Source organism: Zonotrichia albicollis, chromosome 3 (assembly GCF_047830755.1).
Source record: "Zonotrichia albicollis isolate bZonAlb1 chromosome 3, bZonAlb1.hap1, whole genome shotgun sequence".
NCBI classification, from domain to species: Eukaryota; Metazoa; Chordata; class Aves; order Passeriformes; family Passerellidae; genus Zonotrichia; species Zonotrichia albicollis.
In genome coordinates this window covers 79593505-79613456 of record NC_133821.1, presented here as the reverse complement: position 1 = coordinate 79613456, position 19952 = coordinate 79593505, and the positions used below count along the sequence as shown (strand labels likewise).

The window sequence follows — 19952 nt, the reverse complement described above, 5'->3', positions numbered from 1 at the left end:
AGCAGGCATAAAATCCTAGTACAATCTGACTTCATTTTTATGACTATTTTTTTTGGTTAGGTAAAATACTTCAGCCAAAAAAAACCTACAAACACTATCCCCAACATACCAGAATTGGTTAAGTAGAAATAAACTAATAGAAAAATAACCTCAACTTATGTTCAAAGATTATTACAGCAGTAGGAGCCCAAATGTCACAGATGGAGGGCTAGCTTAGGAGTGGGAGGTAGGGGTTGCAGGAAAATATAATTAAGTCCAATATAAAGAACATTTTTCAGATGCCACCAGCTAACTTACACAGAATAAAAGAATTTCCACAGAGTTTTCAACTACTTTACATAGTAGCACACAAAAGTTACTGAACTGCTTGGAAGTGCTTCTACAAGCCACTCAGAGGAAACCAGAAGGTGAACTGTGCTCTAACACCACTGAGGTGCTGAACAAAGTGGAATGGGGTCTGTCAAAACAACTGTCATATTCACATGGGCTTTAGCTTCCAGAGGGAAGGAAAACAACAGAGATCAGCAGTTGAAAAAATTCTGTTAGTACTGAGGTTTGGTATTCAGAAAATTGTGTGTTTGATTACTTGCACTGTGAGAAGCCTTTTGTCTCGAAAGCTTTGCTGCTTCACTGTTAAAAGAAGTGACAGAATAATATAAGTAGTTTACCAGTGGTCCAGATATCTTGAAGGAACTGTTCCTGTATTAAAAAAAAATAAAATGTCTTGAAATTTTAATTTCAAGATGGCCTTATGTGAAATTCAGAATCCTCCCTAAAGATGAATCTGAAGGCCTAATGCCCAGTTTCTGAGAGGACCACTTCACACAGTAGGGTCACTTGACAAATTATGCAAAGAATTTCCTTTGTTTTAAGTGACATAACTGCAGTATTCGGTCTTAAGAGCTACCATAAAGTCAGTGATTCCTGAAGCATTTCCAGGCAGCATGGAGGTTGGAGAAGACAGAGGTCCTGAGAGAAGCCATCTGGGAAACACCAGCTGATCAGTCATTTTCTGCAGCACAGCCAGCTTCTTTGACAAAGTTCACATGTAGTAATATAAGAAATAAGCTAACATCCTTTGCTAGTCACTGCAGCTTCCTGGATCACTAATCAAAGATGCTTCATTTAAATGCAAGACAATCTACAATGTTACTGCAACTGCTTAGTAGAGTAGCAATAACTACAGCATATTTGCAAATGACAAGAAATGCACATGAGAAAGCACAAGATGGCAAGCAACATGGAGAAAAAAATGCCTTTTTTCTTTTTTTTCTTGAGTATAAGTTGTTACATGAGTTGTATTCACTGATTGTAACATACTTTTCTTAAGTGTCACTAATTTCTATTACTATAAAACAACATGATGCCAACCTCTTGTGCCCTTATTCAGAAGAGGTAACGAGTCCAAACAGAAATAATTCCATAAATGAAATGGCAGCCAATCCCATCACCCCAAGGATACTTTCTCCAACAGAGAAAAAAAAAAAAAAAGCAGTAGTATTTTATAAAAGAAAAACTTCTAAAAGCAGCTTCTAACATTTGCATTTTTATTTAGAAGGCAAAACTCAGTTTGCTCACTCTAAACAGCCTGCTACAACAGTAAGCTAAAATACATCACGTATTTACTAGAAACCTCCTTATGGCAGATGGTAAGCTAAACTGGGACTATTAGAAAAGATGACGTTTTCAATCTGTTTATTCTGTATCAGGAAAGAAAACTAAATTCTAAAATTATTTTAATAGTTTCACTTCCTTGTCACCCTTTTTCCATCTCAGGGAAAGAGATAAGTTCACATGCCGTATGTCATCTGTTGACTTTAGCAGCAAAACGCAGCCAAAAGAACATTAAACCAGTCCCTTTGTTTCTTCTGACTCATCTGAATTTATATCCAGTCAGAGTTTTATGAGCATAAGCTTGTTTCAGAACCTGAGGTAAAGCATTTCTCTTCAACCATAATTATTTTTATTAGTAAAAATTAATCTACAAACATCTTAATACTCTTGCCACAAACCAAAAGGTATGCATTAGTCAGCCATGGAAAAATTGCGGTTTCCACGTACACAACACAGGTAACGATCTGCACGTCTTCGCATACTTTTTTAAATCATGTAAAGATTAGTTTTTACGACTGAAGGACAACAGCAAAGTTTCAAGTAATGAGAAATGCACCATTTTTAAGAGGTGCCCTCAATATATGCTTAAGATTAAAAAAAAAAAAAAAGATAAAAGGATATGCTGATAAAACTCAGTTTGTTAATCAATGTGTAAAATTTCTGGTTGATTTACCTATCTAGAAGCATGCAGAGATACATGTATAGGCACCTACGTACTGCCTTTTCCTCACTAATAAATAAAAGAATTTATCTTCACTGTAACCAGATATGAAAGAAGAAAAATGTGTTGACCTTTCAGTTAGTAAATTCAAGTCACTTTCTAAAGTCATCAATGGAGTCTTATTTCTTGAAATATGTGGGTTTAGCCTGCATTTTCTTTCTTTTGGGAAATCTGCAAGTTGAGTATGATGATTCACAGGGTTCTCTGACACTGTGGAAAGTGTCCTCCATCCCAAAGAGATCATGCAGATGGAAAAATAAATGATTGGAGTCCTGAACCCAAACACAGCTTGGGAAGAATACAAGTGAGGAGTGCATGTCCGGACATATTCCTGCACCCTTCCCATGCACACACACACACACGATGGCACAGAATGGTGGGATTACAATTACAGTGGGTTTGAAAAGTTTAAAGAAACTGGTAGACAGGTTGACTTGATATTTATTTACAGGAGTCATGTGCTTGCTCAAATGGGTGCAACAGGGCCAAGCAGCTTTTCAAGCCAGTACAAAATTACTGGCAGAAGGCAGGACCCAACAGTTCTACATTCCGACACAGCAGCTGCCTGTCAAGAGAGGGATGCATGAACCCGGACCTAAATTTACTTTTGATATCAGCACATAAAAATCCCATTTTAGAATTGCTAGTAAAAGGGGAGTTTCCCACACTCATCCATTTACATTTTATTTTTCAAACCCACAGTCTGCTTGCATAGCAAAATGCACATGAGAAATTTAAAAGCCACTTCAGTGCTGCTGCTTTTTGCATAACTTTTCTAATAATTTACTGGAAAATCTTGGGAAGGCACAGGGAGGAAGTGGGGGAAATATTTAAGTGATATAAACTAGTAATAATAAGCATTTATTTATCAAAGGCTTTGAAATGAAAGCATAAAAGCAGAAGCAAAAAGTGAATATCTATATAACATAGTTTTAAGTCCTATGGTGCCTTCAAACAACATGCAATTATTTTTATTTTTAGAAGAAGAGCATCACACAGCAAAAATAAGTCACCTATATAAGCCATACCATACTAAATCAATTCCATAACACATTAAGCAGTGAGCTACGAAATAGACCCATAAATAGGTAACAGATTGGGAAACAGAGGCAAAGACAGGTTAAGTGAGTTGTGTAATGTGGGAGCAAAGTTTTAGAGCAGAGTTCAGGTATAGGTCCATGGTAAGAGACTCCATATGTACATGCTGACTAGAAAAGGATTACTATGAGAAAATTATATGGGTTTTTTCCTAAACTAAAAGTCAATCAACTAAAAGCCTGAAAACTGTTAGAGCTTTATTAAACTTAATATAATTGAATTACTGAAAAGGTACTAAAATGTTGTTATTCTACAGAAACATTGTGATAGGTCATTTAAAATACTTATTTTGAATAAACAAAAATATTTTTTTTTAAAACCCCATAAATTATCAGAGTTAGAGGATGAAAACCCATTTAGTTCAATCATTTCTGAATAGGCTGTGCTTGTATGGAGACAGAAGCTGCAGACTGCCACAGAAAATTATTTGTTTGACCACTCCATTTTGGGCTTTCTCTTTGTGCTTTACTTCTGACAGAGAAAACCCAGGTTCCAGATGGCTGCAGTTTCCAGAAAACCCAGAGAGACAGCAATACTGCACTGAACACTCTGCACAGTTCCACAAGAGATGTGGAGCAGGACCATGGAGAAGACAGCCTGCCCTGAGTGCAATCACGGCCAGCTGGAGCCACACACCACACAAGCATCTCTTGGCTCTGCTCAAAATTCCCCCTTGGCTTCCTGTTCCTACACCAGCTGGGTATCCAGGGTATTGTTAAGATGCCAGAATCCAAGCGCACACATATCTGAGCACCCAAAAGGCTGCATATAGATATTTACTATACAGACAGACATGCGGAGTCAAAATTATGTCAGCCTCAATTTTCTGATATGTCCTTTCACCAAAAATGCCCAGATTAGCTCTCCATAAATTCTGAAGGTGGGAGAAGCACACAGATCCTTCTTAATCCACTCCATAAAGAAACAGAAACCGCTTAGCTTAAGCACACAATGAAAATAGCCTCTCCCAATACAGATGACATAGTGAAACAAACTACAGAACACAGGTATTATTTTATCCTTCTTGAATAGACGGAGATGGTAATAAAAAAAGCTGAATATAGGAAACCAGTAGCAAAGTCTTTACCTCAACTGGATTCCTCCTCGCTCTCCTTAGTGAATTAGTGAAATTAGAGTGAAAAGGTTGGAGAGAACGGGTTACACTGAGAAAACCCCACACAGGCATAGATGCGCCCAGATTAATGTTTATAAAATAAAAACACTTAAACAACTGCTCATTTTAAAAAGTTACTTTCTATGACCATCACAAGCAAGTTTTCTATTTCAGAATCCTTAGAGCAACCATTTAACTCCCTGGGGAGGGGAAGAAAAAATCCGCATTTCTCTGCTGAGTTTGATTTCCAACACTCATTTTTTAACCAGTCGTTTTAATATTAAGCAGTAGTCTAAAGAAATGCTCAAGGTATGTAAGTGGAATCTTAAATTAATTTCTTCATTTGAATTCTGTGCACTTCAAACATCCCACAGATAACACCTCCCTTCAGGAAAATAGAAATTGCTTTTATCAGGTTATAAAGGATATGGTCTCTATCTGCTTTTGACCTTAAGCAACTAATCTACAAAAGAATTGCTAGAACAAGAAAGTGCTCAAATCCTTTCAGTTGCTAACATGAACAGACATTGCAAACACTATATCGAAGATCTCAATTTTTTGACATCTGGGCAAACTAAGACCTTTGCTGAACATTCCTGTATAATCTAAATATTTCCCTTCTAGGAGAGGAGGGGACAAAGACCTCAGAACACACTGAAAGAGTGTACTTCAAGTGCTTGCTCTTACTTCAAGGTATGGAGGAGCACTGGTTAGACCCCCTTTAAGCAGACAGCCCACAGTGCATATAGAGTATTTTAAAAAGCCAAGACCATAATACTCAAAGGGTTTTTTTCTCCAATATCTATCTCTATTAACCTTTTGTTCATAATGAAACACTCCAGCAGCTAGCAAAGCCAGCAAATCCTCCCTCCTCTTGCACACAGCTTTCAGGAGCACTGCTATGTTGAGAAGGTAAAATTATCATTGCCCAATGACATGCAATTCAACAGCAAAATCTCACCCAAAGGGGCTCACAGGAAAACAAATGTATGGATTTTCACAGACTTAAGGCAATTCCAAGGTGTATAAACCGACACAAGGCTATTCAAAGAAATCAGTAACGCAGTGTTTCTGTCCCATAGTCTATACTTGTTTGAACCATGCCAAAAAGGCTGAATGGTTTTTAACTGAGAGAAATTAAGAGCTTAGCTTAAAAAAAATACCTAGAATGTAGCTTAGCACCTTACAGCTACTCTCAGGATACAAAAGCCAGACTCAAAATAACCCAAATACTACAAACAATTGAAAGATGCACAACACTAAATTAGTTTCCAATTTCTTGAAGCATGAGTACAAGTCTATTTGGTGTTTGCCTCAATTTGAGCACTTTCCTTAAACTGAACTTGCATTGGCCACCTTAAACTGCTTTAAGTCTTGCATTACAAAGTTTCACCAATTTAATCTTATAAGAACACCTGCACTCCCTCTTAAGAATCAAAATAGTGCATTTTAACAATAAAATAACCAGATCTAATGACAGGTGATGCTGAATGGCCTCTGTTGAGCTTTCTGCCACCACCTCCTGCCTCACGCTGCCTCTGCACACCCCTCTAAGCCTCTGGGACCTAACCCTGCAAAAAACAAGCTCTGCAGGTGAAAATCTTCCTGTGACACTTGGTGTGGGTTTAACTCCCTGAATGAGCTCACCAGGAGCCAGGTGAGTGTCCCCTGCCAGGCAGTGAAGAGAGGAAGGAGACTGTATCCTTGTGGTAACAGCCATCCATGAGCTCAGGCCAAGGAAAGGACACATGGCAAGTTCACATTGTTCACCACTTTTATCACCCTGTGATGGACTTGCCTGCTACAGCTGATCTTAGAAATGATTTAACCAAAAAATATCTTAGTAATTCTAAGGTTTTTAAGCAATGAATTTGGTATTCCAGCTTCTTCAAAAACCTCTGATTTAAGGCAGTAGTAAATTAAGATTTAAACAATGTTCTTCAAATACCTCTAAGCAAATACTTAACCTCCCAGGTTTCTGGTTTTTCACAACAACATTTGTTAAATAAATTACAGAGGTAATTTCCATGGCTCAGGGGGATTTTACTAATATTATGATAAATATTCTCAGAGAATCTAATTTTATTGAGCAATGAAATAAACATAACATGACTTTTATGGATGTCACCATTTTTGGTCTTCATCCAAATAGAGGTTAAAAATAGTAAGAACAGAGTTATATTAAACCAAGAAAGTACAAGGTGTTTTGATGCAAAACTTGGTTTACATAACATAGAAAAATATTTTTTCCAGCAGCTGTAAATTCAAACAGTTAAGAGAAAACCACCAGAAAAACTGTTCCACATTATAAGAAGACACTAAGGAGCTGGTATTTATGTATTATGCAAGAAACTGATGCCAGTGAAATTCTATCTGAGTATCATTCTTAGTAGCAAAAATTACAAGCACAAGCATACAAATAAAAATTACAGATAAATAAAAAATCTTGGTTAATCCAGGATTTAAATTGGTTGCTAGTTATATTAACCTCTAATTTCAAGTGCAGACACAAGGACACATCCAGAATAACATTTTTTTTCTTACCATGGTCAAGATATAACTATTTGAAGTACCTGAATTCTTCAGAAATCCAGAAAAAAATTTTAAAAGGCAAAGGATTCTGATTACACTTTTAAATCATTAGCATATCAAAGAAATTTTTGAAATGGTTTCCTTTGTCTTACTGAGGCATCCTAGAATCCATTAGCTTACATTTATTTGCAGACCAAGAACACACTAAGACTTGACAAATTACTATTCTTCTCTCTTCTCAATAATGCTAACATCATTCAAGCACTATCATTTCAGAACCAAAAAATATAGTCTTTTTCACAGTGGAAACCATCATCTCCCAACATTCCAAAAGAAAAGACAAGGACTTTAGACAACAGCTTTGCTGCAAGTCATCAGCAACAGGTAAGAACTGCAAAGCAGCAGCACCAGTCACACAAAACACCTGGTGCTGCAGGCTGAAAATAACACCAGCAAGAAAGTTCTCAAGGCTATTTGTTGTTATTATCTTAAATACCATTTATTATCTTAAATACCATCTCGTATTTCCTATCAAAATAACGAGTTCATGTATGGCATTTAAGTGTATATGTAATTAACAGTTCCATGAAGAGGTGTGTCTCCCTTAGAGCTGGATATAGACTTTCCAGGTGTTACTTCTCAAGCTGGAGCTAATCACAGCTGAGCACTTAGCCAAAGCAGCATCTGACTCTTTAGCAAAGCAGTAATTGTAAAATGAAAATGAGTTGTACATGCTTCCTGTTTTTTTTGGTCCTGGCTACTATTCCAAAGGCAAACCATACCCCCCATCCCTCCCCAAATATACTAACATCTGGAATTTAACAGAAAAAACAACGATAAACAACCAAGGAACAGAGTTAAAAAAAAATTCCATAATGAAAACTGAAACCCATTCTAGCCACTGTTGTTAGGTATTACAAAAAAATTAAATAAAATTCAGTTCAGAAAATGTTTGTGACTTGTATTGCAGGCCTGCCTTACTTTTTACCTATTATTAGAAAAAAATTTGGTCTACAAACAAAGATTAATCAAAGTCCCTACTTACTATTAAAAACTCAAGAACAATAAGTGACTAAGTTTCTGGACAGATAGCCTTATTTTGACATGCTGGGGCAATTATGAAAAACCAAAAATAACCAAAATAAAAGCAGTGACTTTATACACAGACTACCATACCTAAGAGCGTTGTTTGGCATATTAACCATCACATCGCTTCATGCCAAACATTCTAGTTAGAATGCAAGTGGAAGCATTCTACAGCTAAAACACCTGTATTAGCATTCTTTTCATAAACCACGGTAGCACTTCACATAATTATGAGGAGCGATGGAAAACTTTTAAGGGGAAAAGGGGAACTAAGACAAGGCAACTGGCTGCCCTTGTAATCTGTAATCAACTTCAAGAGCTACTCCAGGTCATGAGAAACTTCAAGATGATAACTCTTTTATAGTTCTCTTCCCACGGTCAGAAAAAATACCACATGGAAAAGAAATACTGCATGAAAAACTACTCTTTCACTAGCTTTTATGCTAAGTTGCACGTAAGCCAAACAATGTAAAAGGGTATCAATCACTCTCCTATTTAGATGCCTTTTCAAAGTCGTGAAAAGTTGTAAGAATGTTCACCCAACATGTATCAGCTGTCTCACGTACTGTTTTTGGATATTGATATCGGCAATCCCTTTACCGGATCTGGCATCATTGTCCGAGCTCAGATGACTCAGATAAAAACAATGTGAAAGCATAGTTTGTTTTCATGTTTAAAGTCACAACTGGGCTGCTGCAACAATAACAGGAAGAGCTGTAGGGATCGATACGCCAGATTACGAACAGGGCTTTTCTTGTCCTCCCCAATGACACGCACGTGGAGCGCTCTGGGGCAGGTGTCACATGCCACACTTACCAGGTCTCTGTGAAGCACCCAGTTTGCATGGAGGTAATGGATTCCATCGAGGATCTGGTAGAGGAGGGATTTAACCATAGATCTTGGCAACTGCATGGGCTTTTTATTTGCTTTGGAGGCACGGTGAAACTTGATAATATGCTAGAAATAAAACAAGTAGAAACATGAAGAAAGTTAGGTGATAGATAGGTGAGAAGATTGGGTGTTTTGGGCTATTTTAACTACTAACGCTAAATAATGGAATGAGATACAAAGTTGAACTCTGGAATTAAAGTAATAGTGATGCACTCACAATTCTCCTAAAATTGTTTTTATTCTCTGAGTTGCTTCAAAGAACAGCTGTGAAGTTTTTGTGAATATCTAAATACTGGCTACTTACCTCCAGTAAAAGGTCTTAGACATTATCCTTCCTCCCTTCTACATGGCATCCTCTTACCCTTGGCAGCTAGACCAGAACCTTTCAAACCAGGAGTATCCACCAGAAAAAGGACCATGCTCTTTGCTTTCATAGAGACTTTGCCTCCTCCTCTTCAAAAACACCCAGGCTAGCATAGTTGCAACTACTATTCCTCCCAAAATCAGAATCCCAGTAGACAGATTAAATAAATATCTTAATAAATATTTCAAGGGGGAAAGTATAACTCCAAAAACCCCATATCACAACATTTGAGTGAGATCATGTTCAAACATCTAAAAATTGTTATCTTCTTGCTCCCAATTTATGGTTGCATACTTCACTGATGATAACAAGCTGGTGGCTCTTGGATTACAGAAGTCAGTCTGCCCACTAGAGGACAAACACCACTTGAAACCAGAGAATGCAGTAAACGACCCCAGTATTAGTTGAAGGAATGAAAAAAAAATTTGAAAGATTGCTGAGAGATCATTAAATAGTCAAACTATTAATTCTAAGATCAATGTGGAGATGATGGGTTAGGTCTGGTTTTGCTACAAGAAATAAACTAGAGTCAGGCCATTCTGCCTTTTCAATCCTTGGAAAGATGGGACTATGCAGGGCACAAATCCAATCTTAATATATGGTCATTCAGATGGGGGGAAAAAAAAAATCTCCTTTTTGAAGGCAATTCAATGAAGCACCTCAAGTAACAAAATAGTTTTCAATTATGTGTCTTTTGAAAGGTGGAAATGATAAAGGCACTTCGCATTTTTACTGAAAACAATACAAAATGCTAGAGTAGGACTATTAATTACCCAATTTTTAAAAAAGGGTTTGTCTAGCTGAAGATCTTCTCCCTTCCCAGGTTAAAAAGGTAACCAAAGGCTGTGCTTTAATTAGACCATGGCTCCCTCCTCCACCATCCCCACTCCCCACCCAGTTTGTCACTACTGCTCCCAATGACAATGGTAATGAGTGAATGTTTACCCATGGTAAATGCTAACTCTGGCTGTCACCAGTATTTTAGCCACTGTCAAAGTGTGCTTAGCAAAAGTGTATTCAGTAGTGTTTAAAGAGAAGTATGAAAGGCAGAAAACACCAAATGAATCAAAACAGCCTGCTTACTCCCGACCAACAATGTTCCCACAGAGCCTTCCACTAGTAAATGTACAGTATTTATGGCTTTGGACTAAAAAGCAGTAGAAATTTACAGGATTGTCGGTTTTTAATATACTCATGAGGATCAATAAACAAGATAAGCTCTTTGTACCTGATCCTTAGTTGTGCAATCACTCTGGAAACTATATTGAAATGCTTTAAGGGATTATTTCCTTAGAAATTTTTTTCTTGTGATGTCACAAGAAGATTCGGTCTCTTAACTTCAACTAGGAGTCCCTAGTACTACAAAATGCTCACCAGATAGCAACCTTCATGTGTAATTACAATATGATTTATAAAGCAGTAATGATAGCATAAACTCACAAATTAGGATATTTATTAATGCAGGAAATGAAAAAGGAAAAATAGAGAGGAACCAACAGGCAAAGGTCATACTCAGAGGCCTATAAATCCAGTCCTGCCCTTTTTCAAGGTGCATGTAATCACTAGAAGGGATTTCTACACCCATCTAAAAATCATCTACTACCTACACAAAACATTAGTCCTTAGGCACAGAGAAAATGAAGGAGTCTCATGAGACAGAATAGGACACAATTAAGCCCAGATGTGTTGCCAAGGAACAACACATCTGCCTCTGGCTCTGCCTCAGATGCTCGGGTAAGTGGGGAGTGAGACACTACCAGGTTGATGCCACTGGATTTCTGTCCCTGCCCCTCCCATTTGGCTCCCAGTTAGAAAGGCTAAGGAAACAAGCTCCTTTCTTGAAAGGGTTATTGAATTGCAGAAGTGAATAAAAATGGATAGTTTTGCTTGAAGCAAGCAATATCACCACTAGGTGAAATCCAATTTCCTGCAAAAGCAAATAAAACCTGTTGTTGCCAGCTTACTCTATGGAAGTTTATATCCAAAAGATCACAACCATCACAGTTTAGAGAACTGAACAAAAGCTAAAAATATACTGCAGGACCAAGTAGTGTAGGGAACTGAAAAGCTAGATTTGCCCCATGACACTGGAATGAGTCCACAGTGTTTGTGACCAAGCCCTACACTGAAAAAATGCCTAAAAAATAGTTCATCCAATTTCTTGTAAGCAACTAGCCATATGAACAAAGAACAATGCACCTAACAAACACTAAACAGCAATTTTAATGGCAGTGTCTATCTAAGAAATAGAAGAGCAAACAGACTCTACTTCAAGTACAGCACATAACAGCCAGAGCCTGAGACCTAAAAAAGGCATGGAATAATTTACAGGAATTACAGCCTGCACTTCCCAGAAAACTGGATTAACTACTAGACTTCAAAACTACACTTCTCTCATTCAATATATCTTTTTTCTGAATAGCACAAAATTAAAACTAACCTGTGAGTTGAGTATAAATCTGAACCATGACAGGTATGAAGCACGTTGTGCCTCTCTCTCTAGGAAGCATGAAGTGCACTTGGACACCGCAGTTTGTAAACTTTAGGTATACTCAAGTTCTTTGGCCATTAAGGACAAAACATGAGGACTCCCACAATCCAGGCAAGTCAGAGACATGTTTGTAACAAGACAATAAGCAGAGCTTCAAAAAGTTTCAGTATTCTGCATATCTTTTTCCAGTGCACCTCCTTAAAGATAACTCACATATCCTGACAGACCACCTGGCCAAAAAAGCTGGAAAACACCCAGCAACATTCGGCAAAATTAATGAGGAAAGTTCTTGTCAGTCCACACTATACCAGTTGCACGCTACAGAACAGAAACCCATCAACAATGTCATGCAGACATAAATTCATTTTAATTACTTCATTAGAACACTGCAAGCTCTCTTCTAATATACTTAAAATCTTTCAAAACAAAAGAAAAACCTAAGTCATAAGAGATAAACATAATTCCAAACAATATTGAAATCTATTCAGCAAAAGCAGCCATTTTCCCTTTCTGTGCATCCATATTTCTGATTCTTAAACCTTAAAAACACGCTGCCAACTGACTGGATTCCAAAAATGGTGTGAGCCAATTAGGTATTCACTATTAAATATAAAGTAAAAATTTTCTATTGCTTGTACAAATTTTGCTTTTAATTTAAACAAGACAGCAACGTCATAGAAGTGATTTTAAGTCCTTATTCTAAATTAAATTAATACTTCACTGACCAGCATTAAAGTACATATTCAATGGAAGTCCAGGAAAGCAAGGAAGGTATAATTTGCTGCTTGCAATATCTGGGACTATGGGTTTTACTTACTAACTGCTTAGTCCCAATTTTCAACTTTAAAAATGTAATAAAATTGCAAGGAAAACTGGATGAACCACATTATTTCAGTAAGATGATTTTAGCTCTTACAAAGGCAAGACCATATAAATGATAAAAAATGAAGAGGAGAAACAGAGCTAGCCATTTGGAAATAACCAATATTCAATCTAGGAGTTTGACTGCCTTCTTCTATGTTACCTAGTGCATTCAAATTGCTTTGAAAGCTGGCTGGTGAAGAACTATGTGCATTTTCTAAATTCTCCACCACAAACAAGGCAAACATAATGCATAACAACACAGAGCAAACTAAAATCCCTAGGATTTATCCAACAGTTAAGTGAGCATTCAATAAGATCCTAACTTTAGTCTGCTTCCAAATCTGTGTTTGTGTTATCCCATTCCCAATTCCAAGAACTGCTGTTCAGTGTGACAGAGGTTAAAACAAGCAAACAAACAAGCTGGACCTAGAAACTTTTCCCAAAACTAGGAAGCCAGCTAACAGAGGGATTTCATGCACGTCTGACTAAATGAAGTTACAGTGAATTCCCACCTCAACACACATGAGATAATCAATAGACACAAGCCTCTAGAAAACCTGACTGCTTGAGTTCTACTGCTTAAGGCAAAGCTTGCTGAAAATCACATGCATCTCCTTCAAACTGAAAAGCAATCATGCCAATGCAGATGCCTCTCCCTGCTGAAGCAAACTGCTTGTGCTCCCACGCTTCAGCAAAAACTCTGCATTCTATCCAATCCCTAATCCAGCCTTTGAGAACAAAACAGAATTATGTCAATGTGCCAATAAAAAGTAAAGTTACATTTTAATATTGAGGAGAGGGAAGCTTGGATACATGTAAAATCTGTACTAAGGCCAAGAGGATTTATTTTATACTGCTTCCAGTCTCATTTTTAACACAAAACTACCTCAAAATACTACACTTAGGGTAAATGTAAAGCATTCAAAAAGGATATGAAAGAACAAATCAAAATCTTAAGGTGGCATAAAAACTAATCATGTTTCCATGATTTTCAAAAAGAGAAAGCAAACACCCAATGTTCCAAAAATAAATCATAGTTTGATATGCCTACACTTACGATTCATTTCAGATATCATAGTTTTAGAAACTAAGAAAATTTGGTCAATGTACTTATTACAAGTGAAATAAAATAAAATCAAAACAGAAGTGGATAGAACTACCTCTAGAGCTACCACTTTAGTTTCCAATTTTGGAAACATTCCAGCAATTAACATAAACTGTCCTTCAAAAGAGAAGGGGAAAAAAGCATGCTTGTTCCCTCTAAATGCTGCCAGTGCATGGCCATCATCAGTATCTCCTTTAAAATGTCATTAATCAAACTGCCTAATGAAAGACCCTATTCCAAGCGACAAGAGGTGAACATTTTTAGTAACAGGGAAAGGAACTTTAATACATCAACTTTTGCTAATGCCAGCTTGCTTTAAATATCTAAGCTTTGAAACACAGATCAAACACATCCCATATAACACATCTCCTCAAACAGATCCCAAATAGTTTTTCTAGGTTTTGCCCGCATCTTTCTAGGTCTTATAGTATCTTTCAGCCCAAATTATTGCAAAATAACTTTATACAAGGTTTAACAAAAATCATCAGAATTCAGCTACCCTTTCAGTACACATAAAAGCAAAACACACCACTCTGTTCACTTTAGTTTTTCACACACTTATGCTTTTGAACATTGCCTTTGTTTTGAGGCCTGCTCCTACCTGTTGTTTCCTCCACTTCTCACGCTCTGTGGTGCAGAAAATGAGTCCATATAAACTACCCTCAAATTCATACAAGTCTGGCAGAAAAAGCAAGTGTATGTTTTGAGACTATGACAAAGAGCTACAGTCAAGGAATGGCACTGCCCTCTGCAAGAAATCCAACCATGACTTCGACGGGCAAAAAACCCCATCCATTTCACTTGGAAGGAATCAATCATGACAAAGACCTATGCCAGCCCATTCCCTTGTGTCTCCACAAACCTTATATTCTTATTCCAGCCTCTACTCATACGTATACAAGAGAGAAGACTGCATGAAAAACCACCTGGCAAAATCACCTGAATTACACCAGAAGTGTATACATGGCTTAGAAAATCAAAATATTAAAAAACATTACACTGAGAAAAGTATTTTTATGTATATAAAGATATTTGTCATCAACTATCATCTGAATTATACTTATGATTAAGAGCTAAACTGAGGCCTGTTGAAGAAAGAATTCTAACTGATGATACCATATTTAAGGAATATGTTAAAACTCAGCTGTTAGACAAAATTCATGTGATTAAACAAATGTACAAGTTTATTGTACACATCAGTATGCAACACGCTCCAAATTTCATCTATAATGAAAGATGATTCAAAATGTTGTTAGCTGAAATTAAGTATATTTATTTCTAGATTGAGAGCATCAAGTAGTACTATGAAATTCACACATGGGAAGAATAGTTTCTCCTTTCCATTATCATGATTATTTTTAGGTACTCATGACTGTACTAATAATCTCTACCCTACATTTTTTAAAAGCAGAACATATACATAACAAGTAATTCATATAAAACAAAGCCAGTCTTGCTTATATATTTTTTATTATTATCAACAAGAATTCCAAGATTAATTTTACTCCATTTCTCAGTAGCATTTACTCATTTATTCAGTTTCTCAGTAGCATTTGTTGCCAAGGATTTAGTTGTTAGAGATCACTGGAATATAATAGTAAGAGAGAAACAATCAAACCTAAAAAATTCAAAGATCATGGTTTAACTGGTCTGGGATACTGAATGTATCATCACATTCAATATTACCAAATGATAGTTAATTATTTATGTACTTATTAAGAACCAGAAGTGGTTTTTGTTGCTATAAAACACATTTAACACATTTTTACTATGATAAAAATGTCACCCTTTTTCAGAATGAGATCAAACCCATCCAGAAGCTTCTCATTTAAATTACAACATATATTTCCAGAAAAGGGGATTGTAAAAATTTGACTTTATACAGACATACTAAATGAGTCTGGGAATTAACTCTGTACCATAACTAGGAAAAGGTATATAAATAACCTGTGAATACAAAAAGGTTTTTTTTAAATTATAATAAAAATGTTGGTTAGAATCAAAAATCCTGCTTAAAGTATAGAGACTATGAAATTGAAGTCATCAAATGTGTGTTTATCTGTGGTACTAAAAACATGTGCTTTAGGAAATACTTTCAATATTAGAAATCTGCTTTTAAAGGGAACAAAAGAAAAGTTTAAATATTGTAACCTCTACAGTGGCTAAAAGCAACTAGATTGACAAAAAAACTTCATCTCCAGGACATTTGTATCAAACTTTTCCTGAAGTCCATTTTAGTAATCATCATGCATTTAAAACATTTTATATAAATTTGAATAATGTCTTTAAATGCACTAGCTTTATGCAGAAAGTTCTGGACAGCAGTATACTGTCTAGAAGTATAAAACTATGGTGATAAAGAATATTCATGAAAGTTCAATAAAGAAAGAAGTTATTCTTTTGCTGATAAGACAGCAGGAACTCTGGCATAGAAAACAAATTTCTGACCTTTAAAAATAAAAAGTTAACATCCTACATCCTGAGAACTTTACCAGTTCTCTTTGGCAGAGACAAATGGCCAAGAAAATCATAACACTGTGTATTACACTAAGAATTCTGGTAATCAAAGGAAACTAGTTATAAATCAATTTGTCAAAAGAATTCCTATATTCTTAGATATTCTCCATGGTAATCTCATGGTTTTCTGTTGTTTTGTATAATGTAACTTGAGAGATAAGAAAAGAAAGTATCTTTGATAGGATTAGTTATTAAAACTGATTACTATCTTTGTAGTTAAGAACAGCATAATCAGTGTTCACCAATACTTGCCTAAAGCAGTTCAAATTAGCAAAGTGTCTACATTCCTTGGTAATGGTATCAGCAGAAGTTACAGACCATTATAAATATAAAATTTCAGATCTGAGCAGTTTCATTCTTGGGACTTAAATGAGAAGTAGGAAAAAAGTTCTTGCTCACCATGGAAGAACTTTTTAATAAGTTTAATTAGCACCAACCCTTTAGAACAGGACTTTTTTTTCAGTACTAGAAAATTAACAGAATAGCATAGCATCTGATATAGTTGATTCATCTCTTGCCAAATGTTTCCAGTACAGAAGCTGAAAAATATAATGATTTTAATTAATCTAATTATTGAATGTGATGAGCATTTATTCTTCTCACTGAAGCCAATAGGTGTTACTAAAACCTGAACAACTTTGAACAGAAACAGTTTCCATACTTACTGATTTTGGTAAGTAAATCTAAGCTACCTACATTTGAAAACATTTGTCTCTGGAAATCTACATGTCTCTAGTGACAGCACACCTTCCATTCCAAAACTTAAATCTTCATATATCCATGATAAATAGGCTTATTTTGTCTTTATGTAGTGCTGGCAAAGCACATGGTGCTAAGCAATTAAAGAAAAAAGTGCTAAACCCCTACTAAAATTTCTACCCCAGAGAGTTGAAAGGGCACAAGCTGTAAAGCACAGGAAATGCAAAACACAACACAACACAGACAGAATGACAAGTGGTTGGTATTACTGAAATGCTTTACAAAATAAGTGGATTTTCAGGAGGTTTTTGAAGGAGGATAGCGAAGGATCTTTACGTACGTTAATTGGGAGGCTGTTCCATGTGTAGGAGGCAGCGTGGAAAAAGACACAAAGTTGGGAGTGAGCAAAACAGACAAAAGGGGAATTAAGAGCGATGCTTGGGAAGTGCTGACAGTAAAGGAAATGAGGACCAAGGTTAAGCCAGAACCAAGAGTGCCTTGAACATGGCAAACTTTATGCAAGGGAGGAAAAAATTCCTGGCAAAGGCTTAAGAAGCAAGGAAATATGGGCAATTATACAGGAAAGGAGAAATGACTTGTGCAGCATGTCCCATAGGAAAAAAAAAAAAAAAACCAACAAAAGAGAGTTAGGAAGTGGGAGACCAGTTCACATCAAGTACCTCATTGTAACAAACATTTCAGTCTTCAATAATAGAAAATAATTAACTTCACTGAGATTATATCCAATACCCAGCCATACGGGAGGGGTGGCAAGAACATCAAACTGCAATGATTCTTCTTCTAAAGCTGTTAAATCATGTGAAAAATGACTATGTAGTGTAAAAACCACACAACCAAAGTAAAACCAAATGGAAAAGGTTAGGAAAAAAGATGTTTAAAACACATGGCAATAAATGCAGCAGTAAAATGTGTTTGTTATGACTGTTCCATAAAATGAGTGAACTCATTTAATGCAGAAATCAAGTCTGTCATACAGAGATTTAGCTGATGCACTTCTCTTCATCATCACTACCACCAGTTCTGTGAAATACACAAACTCACAATGTCCACTGAACTTTGATGAACAAAACTTGCAAAATACAAACCTGCTAGCCCATAAGAGAAATAAATACTTTTCAAACTTTTGAAGGGGAACAAATTACCATGATTTTACATGTTCTGAGACAGAAGTGTCTTTTTGAAAGGTCTAAGTTTACTATCTGTCCAATTAAAATCTTGGGTCATTTACAAGCTCAAGAGCCAAGAATGAAGAAATTGAGCAATTTGTCACTAACATTTGTAATAGCAACACCTGTATTACTGAAGCCTTCAAAAGTAATACTGGAATTCATATTACCACTTCCTCTCCTTGCCAATATTTCAAAGGAATCATAGACATATTGGTTACACTTCATGTTTGATATCTTTCATTTTAAACACAAATCCAGGTTCAAGTAACTCACATCTTGTCAACAGATGTGGAGCTTGAATATTTTTCAGTTCAAGTCACAATATCATTGATGTCCACCTCTACAACAGACTAAACCAAATCCTATCATACTTTGCTAGAAACTTAAAAGCAAACATCTAAGTCTCCACTCCTCTTCCATGTAGTGAGTGTCCATCAGTAAGCCCAATTAGCTTACTTGTTATTTTATTTCCACTCATACTGTCACAAATTATCTGTTTAAAATATAGATGATTGAACGTTAGTTAGTTGCTTGCAGTCACTCTCAGTGAGAGGACTCATCAAAGCAGTCATTCTTTTTTTCTTGTGTGTGTACGTGCAATATAAAGGGAAAAAATATTAAATACATTTCCAAACACAGTTTTAGAAGATCTCAATTTAGGAATGCTTCCTTTAACTCCAATTAAAGATTGCAGAAGAATCCTTTTCACTTCAAAACCCAATCTGACTCAAAAAAAAAAAATCTATGTAGTCTTTGGCAAGCTTTAAAGTGTAAAAGTAACAGGATTATCAGTTAGACCCTTAATTACAGAGTAAGAAATTAATGCATCTCTGCCTATATGCAGGCACATCACATACACACCAGTTTGAACAAATTCTTATTGCACAATCTCAAATACTCAGGGAAATCTGTACTTACCCACAAATCATGCTCAGCATAATCAAACAGCAGCCAAACCTTTCTGTCACTGTGAGAAAGGAAAACCTTCTGCAATGCAATCACATTTGGGTGCTTCAACTCTCGTAAAAGCTGCAGAGAAACAGAGAAGCTCTTGTTACTTCTGTGCTTGTTAAGAAAAGCAAACAGCACAAACCACCAAACAGGTCAAACAGCAAACAAGTAACCCTAAAACAGGCCCTAGAAGGAAAGACACCACAGATTCACCACATTATCTTCCAAACATAAAAATCAGGATATACACAGCCTCTGTGGCATGGGCTGCTGTTCTAACATCACAGCTGCCCATCACTACCTACCCTGTTCTGTCCCACACTCAGCACAGAACTGCCCATCCCACCTATTCATCAGTATCTTGCTTTAAAACAGTTATTACACACAAGTATAACTGTTTTCTTAGCAAAGATGAACATCAGTATTTGAGGATGCCAGAATGAAGCTTGGTCCAGTTCTTAGTCTGGACAACACAGTTCTTGATCATTATCAATAATTTTCTTTTGCTTTGGATCCCTACCTCACTTGCCCTAAGGTTCATAGGTGGTTGTTCTCAGAAAACAGGGTGTTTTCAAAGAAAAGTCTGACAAAATGGGTTTACTACTGGTTGTTTCAACAATTATTCTGTAATCTGGAAATAATCCTGCTGGGAATTTAGCTGCTAGAGAATGGAAAATTACAAAGCTGTGGCTAATTCCAAGTCCTGCACCTGCAA

General features: G+C 36.3%; 1 protein-coding gene across 2 annotated transcripts in view; it reads right to left on the bottom strand.

Annotated features, from left to right (window-relative positions):
• CDK19 (cyclin dependent kinase 19) overlaps positions 1 to 19952 on the bottom strand; it is a 122454-nt gene that overhangs the window by 56332 nt on the left and 46170 nt on the right. For both annotated transcript variants that reach the window (XM_074537955.1, XM_074537954.1), the window contains exons 3-4: positions 19205 to 19315; positions 8982 to 9122 (exon numbers count right to left, since the gene is read on the bottom strand). In XM_074537955.1, the coding sequence (XP_074394056.1) occupies positions 8982 to 9122; positions 19205 to 19315 (252 nt within the window). The remainder of the gene's footprint in view (positions 1 to 8981; positions 9123 to 19204; positions 19316 to 19952) is intronic.